Source organism: Lucilia cuprina, chromosome 6, assembly GCF_022045245.1.
Source record: "Lucilia cuprina isolate Lc7/37 chromosome 6, ASM2204524v1, whole genome shotgun sequence".
Taxonomy (NCBI): Eukaryota; Metazoa; Arthropoda; class Insecta; order Diptera; family Calliphoridae; genus Lucilia; species Lucilia cuprina.
The window spans coordinates 60,981,504-60,992,252 of NC_060954.1; the positions used below are offsets into that span (position 1 = coordinate 60,981,504).

A 10,749-nucleotide genomic window follows, 5' to 3' on the forward strand; every position below is an offset into this window, starting at 1 on the left:
CCTACCAAAAATCAAATTTTTGAGTGAAAACATAAAAGTGCGTTTTTCTCGAAAACTATAAGAGATAGAGCAAAAACAATGAAAATCTGTGATCACTTCCAAAGATAGATAGAGCAAAAACCATCAAAAATTGTGTAAACATAAAAGTGCGTTTTTCTCGAAAACTATAAGAGATAGAGCAAAAACAATGAAAATCTGTGATCACTTCCAAAACTCACCAAAAATCGATATTTTGAGTGAAAACATAAAAGTTCGTTTTTCTCGAAAACTATAAAAGATAGAGCAAAAACAATGTAAATCTGTGATCACTTCCAACACCCACCAAAAATCAAATTTTTGAGTGAAAACATAAAAGTGCGTTTTTCTTTAAAACTATAAGAGATAGAGCAAAAACAATGAAAATCTGTGATCACTTCCAAATCCCATCAAAAATAAAATTTTTGAGTGAAAACATAAAAGAGCGTTTTTTCGAAAACTATAAGAGATATAGCAAAAACAATGAAAATCTGTGATCACTTCCAAAACCCACCAAAAATCGATATTTTGAGTGAAAACAAAAAAGTTCGTTTTTCTCGAAAACTATAAGAGATAGAGCAAAAACAATGAAAGTCTGTGATCACTTCCAAAACCCACCAAAAATCGATATTTTGAGTGTAAACATAAAAGTGCGTTTTTCTCGAAAACTATAAGAGATAGAGCAAAAACAATGAAAATCTGTGATCACTTCAAAATCCCATCAAAAATCAAATTTTTCAGTGAAAACATAAAAGTGCGTTTTTCTCGAAAACTATAAGAGATAGAGCAAAAACAATGAAAATCTGTGATCACTTCCTAAACCCACCAAAAATCGATATTTTGAGTGAAAACATAAAAGTTCGTTTTTCTCGAAAACTATAAGAGATAGAGCAAAAACAATGAAAACCTGTGATCACTTCCAAATCCCATCAAAAATCCATTTTTGAGTGAAAACATAAAAGTGCTTTTCTCTCGAAAACCATAAGAGATATAGCAAAAACATCAAAAATAAATTTTTTGAGTGTAAACATAAAAGTGTGTTTTTCTCGAAAACTATAAGAGATAGAGCAAAAACAATGAAAATCTGTGATCACTTCAAAATCCCATCAAAAATCAAATTTTTCAGTGAGAACATAAAAGTTCGTTTTTCTCGAAAACTATAAGAGATAGAGCAAAAACAATGATAATTTTTGATCACTTCCAAATCCCATCAAAATCGATATTTTGAGTGAAAACGTGGAAGTGAATTTTTGAGTGGAAACATAAAAGTGCGTTTTTCTCGAAAACTATACGAGATATAGCAAAATCAATGAAAATCTGTGATCACTTCCAAATCCCACCAAAAATCCATTTTTGAGAGAAAACATAAAAGTGCGTTTTTCTCGAAAACTATAAGAGATATAGCAAAAACAATGAAAATCTGTGATCACTTCCAAATCTAATCAAAAATAAATTTTTTGAGTGAAAACATAAAAGTTCGTTTTTCTCGAAAACTATAAAAGATAGAGCAAAAACAATGAAAATATGTGATCACTTCCAAAACCCAACAAAAATCGATATTTTGAGTGAAAACATAAAAGTGCGTTTTTCTCGAAAACTATACGAGATATAGCAAAATCAATGAAAATCTGTGATCACTTCCAAATCCCACTAAAAATAAATTTTTGAGTGAAAACATAAAAGTGCGTTTTTCTCGAAAACTATAAGAGATATAGCAAAATCAATGAAAATCTGTGATCACTTCCAAATCCCACCAAAAATCCATTTTTGAGAGAAAACATGGAAGTGCGTTTTTCTCTAAAACTATAAGAGATAGAGCAAAAACAATGAAAATCTGTGATCACTTCCTAAACCCACCAAAAATCAATATTTTGAGTGAAAACATAAAAGTTCGTTTTTCTCGAAAACTATAAGAGATAGAGCAAAAACAATGAAAATCTGTGATCACTTTCAAAACCCACCAAAAATCAAATTTTTGAGTGAAAACATAAAAGTGCGTTTTTCTCGAAAACTATAAGAGATAGAGCAAAAACAATGAAAATCTGTGATCACTTTCAAAACCCACCAAAAATCAATATTTTGAGTGAAAACATAAAAGTGTGTTTTTCTCGAAAACTATAAGAGATAGAGCAAAAACAATGATAATCTGTGATCACTTTCAAAACCCACCAAAAATCAAATTTTTGAGTGAAAACATAAAAGTGCGTTTTTCTCGAAAACTATAAGAGATAGAGCAAAACAATGAAAATCTGTGATCACTTCCAAAACCAGCCAAAAAACGATATTTTGAGTGAAAACATAAAAGTGCGTTTTTCTCGAAAACTATACGAGATATAGCAAAATCAATGAAAATCTGTGATGACTTCCAAAACCCACCAAAAATCGATATTTTGAGTGAAAACACAAAAGTGTGTTTTTCTCGAAAACTATAAGAGATATAGCAAAAACAATGAAAATCTGTGATCACTTCCAAATCTCATAAAATATCAATTTTTTGAGTCAAAACATAAAAGTGCGTTTTTCTCGAAAACTATAAGAGATAGAGCTAAAAAGCAATGATAATCTGTGATCACTTCCAAATCCCATCAAAATCGATATTTTGAGTGAAAACATAGAATTGCGTTTTTCTCGAAAACTTTAAGAGATAGAGCAAAAACAATGAAAATCTGTGATCACTTCCAAATTCCACCAAAAATACTTTTTTTTGAGTGAAAACATAATAAAATTACGACTTTTGCTTAAAATATAAGTAAAAGAGTAGAGCTTATATATACTTATAAAGTAGTATAGGCCAAATTTAGGTCCATTAATACGATTTGGACTCAGCAAGTATTTTAAAAATAAAACAATTTGATTGAATTTTTTCTCAGTAACTTTTTTTTCATTCATATATATTTTTTTGTTTGTTTTTTTTTTTATTAATCATCGTTTTGTTTTCCTTCATTGTAATATTTGTTGTGTATATTTTATAATAATATATAGTTTTTGTTGTTGTTGTATATATATCAAAATAAACTTATTATATAAAAATATAAGTAAATATTAAAAACAAAATATAAAAAAAATTAGTTTTTTTTTAAATAATAATTAAAAAAAAGTATAAAAATAATTATAAAAAAGAACTGCACTCATGTAAAAAATATTTTATTTATACAATTATTTAAGAGTAATTATAATTAGCATACATACAAATATAAATATAAATTAATCAATAGTAATTAATTACAATATGTGTTTCTTTTTTTATAAACAACAAACAGAAAAAGAAAGTACCCTACAGCTAGTTTTATGTTTTTTGTTATTCTTTGCATTTGAAACTACATTTAAATATATTTTCTTATTTGTTTGTTTGTTCGATTATTTTGTTTTTTAATTTTTAATAATTATAATGAGTTTTGTTTTTGTTAAGAATACTATTTTAATTTTAAATATATATAATGACCACATTTAGTACGTTTTCTGCTACAAGTACTTAAAAATTAAAACTTAATTTTAAATATTTGTTTTGTTTTTAAATATAATTTATAAAATTAAACATTAATTACATAGAAATACTAAGTATACTTAGTATTTGTTAAGTTAAAATAATTCGTTTTTAGATTATTTGCTTTTTGTTAATAAAAACAAATTTAAAATAATTTAAGTTAAAAAAAAATAATTTGAAATTTATCACGGAAAAATTCGTTTATTAACGATTTTGAATACACAACTCTTTATATAGAGTTTTTCTATAATTGCAATAGTTTTTTTTTATTTTACTTTATTATATTAGTTTTAATTTAAGTTTAGTAGTTGTTTTAATTTTATAAATTTATTTTCTTTATTATGGGAGTTTTGTAGAAGAATTGGATTTGAGATTTAAATTTGGCAAATTTTGCTTTTGGTTTTTTTTATAAAATTTTGTTCAAGATCTTGAAGATTTTGTGAAGGTTTATAAAATTATAATAAAAACAAAATATTTCAAATTTTTCTTTAAGCACTTGGGAGGGGGTTTAAATAAAACGTTTTAAAAAAAACAAAAAATTTAAACATAACTTTTAACAAAAGAATTACTAAAGCTTTTATATTAAAAAAATGACATTCGTTTTTTAATTCGTTGTTAAAAAAAGTATTAAATAAATAAAATACTTAAACTAATTTTTATTTAAACAGCCCCTTTGTTCTCTTATCTTCTTTTAGAGAAAAACTTTAAGGAAATTTGAGCAAAAGTTCTTTGTACAGAATATAAACTTAATAAGTTTTAAACTATTAATTAGAAAAAAAAATAATAAAGAGCTTTTAATTTAATTCTTAATGAATAGTGAACTCTTTGAGCTTTAAGTAAGAAAGTTTGAAAAGAAGTTTTGTAGCTTTTAAAACTTGCAAGTTAAACTTTTTAAAGCTTATCCTCTTCTGCAAAGATCAACGGTAACAAAGCTGTAAAGTTCATTGTAACGAAATTTCAAAGTTTATTCTCTTTGGCAGAAAATAAAAATTCAAACAGTTTGATAGTTGTGAACATGAAATTTCAAGGTTCATCCTTCTTAGAGAGAAAAAAGCTTAAAAAGTTTAAGCAATTTCTAAATCTTAAAGAACCTTTTAATGAAAAAATATTCAAAGCTCTTAACTTAATAACAATTTAAAAACTTTTTCAAAAAAATTATGTTTTAGTTATAAATACAAAACTTCGTTATTGAATTTTGATAGCTTTCTAACTTATAGATTAAACGTTTAAAAGCTTTGTCTTTGTATTGTGTTCTTATAGAGAAGCTTAGAAGTTTAATACAATGACATATAGTGAGCTTGGTTGCTGAAGCTATGAAAGCTTCAAATTTTTCTTAAAAGCTTTCAAAAGTTAAAATTTGTTTAGGGGCTGTTTAATGTAATATTTTTTGTAATTTTTCATATTGTTTAACATTTAATTGTTTTTTGTAACACTTTCAAATTAAATAGTAAATTATTGGTTCATTTTATTTAAATTTATTAATTTTTTGTTTTTTTTTCTTAATACAAAACACTGAGCTTTTTCTTATACAAATTTCATTATCTTCGACTATGTTTCACATTTTTTGAGTATTTTTTCCTTGTTGTTTTTTCGTAAAACTATTTTTGTTATAGAAATCACTAAAACTACTGAACATTTGTTTTTGTTTTTATATTAAATATTTAGTTATATATTATTAGTTTTTTATATACATTTAATTTATAGGGGATTTTTTGTTAGTATTTTTGTTGTTTTTTTTTTATATAAAAAAGAGAACATTTTTAATTTTGTCGTAAATGGCACAGGAGACATTAACATTATTTTGTATTTTTTTCATTATTTTGTTCACATTACTTGACTATTCGTTGACCTTTCCAAAAACAAAAGCAAGTTTTAACAACTTTATGTTTTCTTAAACATTTGTTTGATTTTTTTTTAATTTCCATTTCAGTTAATTTTGTATTCAAATAAAAACAAAATTTTGTTGGGATTAAAAAAAGCTTAAAGGAAAAGCTTTACAATTTGAAACAAGTTTCTAAAAGGCTTTCAAATTAATTTTATTAAAAAACTTGACATTTTAGAAAAGCTTTACAAATGAAAATATGCTAAATAGTTAAAATAGGTTAAAAGCTTTTTATTTAAACTTTTGTTTAAAATTAAAAGCTTTCAAGTTTTTCTGTTTAACTAAAGTCTTTTGTGTGATCTCTTAAGTTAAAAGTTCCTTTTCTTTTTATATTAAAACTTGTATTCCTATTTTTTTTCTTTTACGTTAAAGCTAAAGCTTTCTTTTTAGTTCCCTTTAAAGCTTTCTTTAATCCTCTTCATTTTTCGTAAACCTTAATTTTTGTTTAACCTAATAATACAAATATCAATTTATAATTCTAAATTTACATATTACATTTAAACAGTTTAATACAATTAATTAATTATACATACAATAATATAATAAAAAAAATTTTGTTCTCTTCAAGAAAAGGCATCTTAGTAAACAGTTTTTTTCATATCTCAACATTACTTAACACTAAAAAGAGTTTCTTTATTCGTCCCTCGTCCACCTTTCTAAATCCATAATGAGCCTATAGTTTCGGTTATAATATCCATCACATCTTGCCTTTCCATATCTTTCAAAATCATCAAAAGCTCTACGATAGTTTGGGAGGCATGGGTGCGCTGACTGGCTCGACATTCCCATAAATTGAGTATTTGTTCTGTGGGCGAGGGTTTGGTAGCGAAATAAGCTATATAACGATCGGTATTTAACTTTTTGGCCAGCAGACGCCAATCACGTTCATCTTCCCGTGGAGGATCTAAAGCTGCACATATTCTTCTCTTAGTATCACGCGGCAAATGTATGGTATTCAAAGGTAAAGTGGCCTCATTGACATAGTTCCCATGGGGATCAATGGTAACGGTGCTCTGACGTTCCAGCGATGAATGAGCTGAATGATTGGTGGGGTGTGTATGCGACTGTTGCTGCTGCAATTGACGACTTATACTAAAGGAATGCACTTCTGAGTATAAATGATGACTATCACTACATTGAGCAAAATCTACAGTTAAATTATTGGCTGAATACAATTGTTCATTGCGTTTGATTATAAATTCACAGTGCAGTACAGAATTATTCGACAGTATATGATTATAGGGTATAACCTGTTCATGTAATTCGATTTCGTTTTCTGTATCCCACATATCCTCCTCGGAGTTACGCAAACGTATATTCATATTACTATTATTGAGATAGAAAGCGAAAGCCTCACTTTCACCCATAAAGGAACCACCCAGTTTCGATTCAATGCTGGTACAAATATCACGACTATTGGGAAAATCTTTGACTATATAGATTCTTAGACTGCAATTAGTGCTCGTCGGTGTAAATTGACTAAATGCTATGAGACGCATTTTCAAGGAATTCTGCAAACATGTAGTGGGTATTTTAGGCTCGGCCACTACCACAAAACGTCCCAATTGTTCAGTCATTATATAGACATGTTGTGATTCTAATTGCACAAATACCGGTGTATTAATGGTCTCCTCACCAATGGCTATAATTTTACGCCAATTGACATTTAAGTCATCGTGTTCATTGTCGGCATAGTAAATGAAAACATTCCATAGATTAGTGTCCACCAAACAGTGGGGTATTTTCAATATCACCGGTTTTAGGAATGTATAATTGCGTGGTGCACAGTGTACAATGGTACTGCAGACAAGTAGAGATTCGGTATTGGGTATGGTGACCCGCGAGGTTTCATCACTGACCAACATTAGCGAAACATGTTTACGCATACTTTTGCCTATCGAATGCTCGGGTATATAGAGCATTATTTCTCCGGCATAAAGATTTAGCGAACCACCACTGCAGTTAAGTTGATCATAGGTGGAACATTTTGAAGCTGATAGGCCACCGATTTTGGCAGTAACATCGTAGGTGGAATTGGCTGTGGTTAGGGAGAGATAGAAAAAATTAGTTAAGATTTTTCAAATTTTTTTTAGCACAACAATAGGTAAACCAATTCAAAGACTATACTATGGACTATTTCATGGAATAGTCTATTGGAAATGGTATAAACTAACGTATGGACTGGTCTATTGACTAGTTTATTGACTATTCTATAGTCAATTGACTGGCCTATTACTATTACATTAAATAGTCTATTGACCGGTCTATTATATTATCTTGTATATTGAATAGTTTGTGAACCTGTCTATTAATTGTTCTATGTCCTCGTCTATTGACTTAACTATAAACTAGACTTTTTACTGGTTTAATTAATATCTTATAGATTAGTCAATGTACTAGTATAGGGACTAGTCTAAGATATATTTTATATAGATTCTATAAACTAGATACTAAACTAGTCTATTGACTAGTTTATTGACTATCGCATTGGCAGGTCTAGCGACTGGAATATTAACTAGTCTATGGACTAATATACTGACTAGTCAATTGATCAGTCCAATGTCTAAATGTCGAAAGTCTATTAACTTCTCTGTTATCAAAATCTCTGGCATTTAATACATTTGTATAATAGTTACAGTATTTAATACTTACAGGTATCGGCGGTAGAAGTATCGGGTGTATCTGTAAGATAGTCCACACTTAGATCATCAATAGGATTCACATAACTGAAATAAATTGAAAAAATATATATTAAAATTTAAACCAAATTTATACAAAATCTAAAACTTACTTGGCTGATAGATTGGGTACATCATAATGATGTTCCGATATTGAGCAACCACCATGATGACTGGGTGGTAAAAATCTATGACCCGGACTGGCATAATCATAATTATCATTAGCTGTTTCAATATGCATGCGCATATCCTTCTTACTTATATCGGGTAAATATTTAGGATCCATTACTTTAGGGAAAGAAATAATTTTCTGTTTAAGTTAGGAATATAAATCGTATAAAACATTTATTTAACTTACCCGTTCTGGTCATATTATAGTGTTGATTAACCCTAATGCCCTTGCGTGCACAGCAAATCAATGCAGCACCGAATGCAAAAAATACCGCCGTTACAAAGGCTAAACCCAAATACAGAGTCCAATCGAAATCTAAAAAGATAATAAAAACAAGCCAATTGGTTAATTTAATTGTAATGACTTGATTTTTATCTGGTGTGACCCATTAAATGGCTTGTTAATTTCTTTTCCTTGTGTACAAGAGTGAGTGAGTGTGTGTGTTTGTTTTGTTTCAAAGGAAGCCCACAAATGGGTACATCTTGATTTTATCAAACAGCATTGAAATGACGAAATGATAAAAAGGGAGTTGTTGTATTGTTTTATTTGTTATTGCTCTTGTTGTTGCTGTTTTATATAATCCTAGCCTGTCATTACTACTCGGTAATTAATTTCCCCACAAAAATGTTGAACATAAAAACCAGATGACATCAAGAGTAAAAGCTAGAGATACAGTGCCACACATGACGTCTTCTTTGGCTTTTTTTATATTTTAAATTACAAAAATCCATCGGAAAGGATGTTGTTGCAACAACAACAATGTAAAAATGTATACACACAGTTATATGTCACAAACACAAAACAAAAGCAACATTAACAAATAACAAAAGCAACAACAATAGGCTTCATCATCCTTCATGCGACGGCTATGAAGAACAGCGATGATAATCGCCAGGAAAATGGGGTATGCTGATGATGTGGCAGTAGGCAAGCAGGCATCTAGCCAAGTTTTCAATACGAATGCGAGTGAATACAATACATTTTCAATTTCAAACACAAAACATTCATAATTCTTTTTTATGCCCCCTTCCTGCCGTTTTGACATCATCCACCTCTTTCTCCAACACACGCTTAACTTTTAGAACGCACATAAAAATTATGTTGATGATGTAGTCATTCATTCAGTCAGTCAGTTAGTTAGTAAGTTTTTTTTCCAGATTTTTTTTCTTTTGCAATTGCCATTCTTTGTCACAACTACTAACAACAACAATAAACAACACATTCACTCACTGCCACAACGATACATACCATCTTTGCCTATTTGACAATATTCCCCCCGACATTCGGCTGTCTGTATATCTTTTCCACTACACTGAGCTTTGATGCCACCAGGAATGAGACCGGTACTGCCAATGTTGCCACTACTTAAGCTGCCAACAATACCGTTGCTTGATAAACCGCCAACGCTGATGCCCAAACCTGCATCCTCATCATCCACCAGTACCGAGGAACTTGTTGTGATACATTTCCGGCGTCTTATTTGTATGCATTCAGCAGAACATGAACTCCATTCACTCCAGGCCGACCAACGTCCCGCTGTGTAAAAGACACAAACAAACAAGCAAAAAAATAAATCAAACAGTCAAACAAAGAAATAGTTGGAGAAAAATAAAAATTCCATTACTTTACTACAAACTCCCTAAATGCATAAGAACGATTTAATTTTCTTTTCATTTTTTTTTACAATTTTTTGCAAACAACTAGAAGAAATTGAAAAAAGTCTTTAGTAAACAATAAACAAAAGAAACCAAGAAATTAATACTGTTTTGTTGTTGCCATCATCATCTAAACTCCTTCCATATTCTATTACCCACTAATTCCTCTTCATACTTAAAGCAACATCCTGTAAGCTTTTCGTCTCTCCCTCTCCACTCTTAAATATTGTTGTAATCATCACATCATCATTATAAGCAGCATAAGCATCAAAAGACACATTTTTGCTTAAAATCTTAACTTCTTTATTAAAGTATTCATTGTATATGCAGGGAGTTTTAGGAATTATAATGAAAAGTTCGAGTACTTTAAGTTTTTAGTTACACAACCCACATCTATCTATGTGCATCCTTAACATTTCTCGTTGTTTCTTCCTCTAACTTTTTTTTGCTTAAGTTGTTTTTATTGTTTATAGTTCATAAAACAATTTCGTGTGCAAAATTCAAGAGATATTAACATGTTTTAACAATAATTCTTTTAAACAGCTCGAAACGAAACAACAATCCAAAACAAAATTTGCTTACAAGTGGTTTTCTTAATGGCTTTAGTGTTTCACAGTTATATTATCACAAAAGTTAGACAGACATAATACTATATTATAATAATATACAGTGAGTAACAATAGAGTGCTGATAAAGAAACAACAAGTGAACAACATAAGAAAGTAGAATGATACAAAAATATCAGGTTTTCAACAACAACAGAACAAGAACAGAACTAGAACAGAACTAGAACTAGAACAGAACTAGAACAGAACTAGAACAGAACTAGAACAGAACTAGAACAGAACTAGAACAGAACTAAA

At 29.0% G+C, this 10,749-nt stretch overlaps 1 protein-coding gene across 4 annotated transcripts in view; it reads right to left on the bottom strand.

Moving 5' to 3' along the window:
• Positions 1 to 5,195: 5,195 nt before the first annotated feature.
• LOC111681185 (netrin receptor unc-5) overlaps positions 5,196 to 10,749 on the bottom strand; it is a 49,427-nt gene continuing 43,873 nt past the window's right edge. For all 4 annotated transcript variants that reach the window (XM_046953876.1, XM_046953875.1, XM_023442922.2 and 1 more), the window contains 5 exons: positions 9,480 to 9,767; positions 8,418 to 8,546; positions 8,173 to 8,347; positions 8,034 to 8,107; positions 5,196 to 7,419 (listed from right to left, as the gene is read on the bottom strand). In XM_046953876.1, coding sequence (XP_046809832.1) covers positions 6,038 to 7,419; positions 8,034 to 8,107; positions 8,173 to 8,347; positions 8,418 to 8,546; positions 9,480 to 9,767 — 2,048 coding nt within the window. In that variant the 3' untranslated portion in view covers positions 5,196 to 6,037. The remainder of the gene's footprint in view (positions 7,420 to 8,033; positions 8,108 to 8,172; positions 8,348 to 8,417; positions 8,547 to 9,479; positions 9,768 to 10,749) is intronic.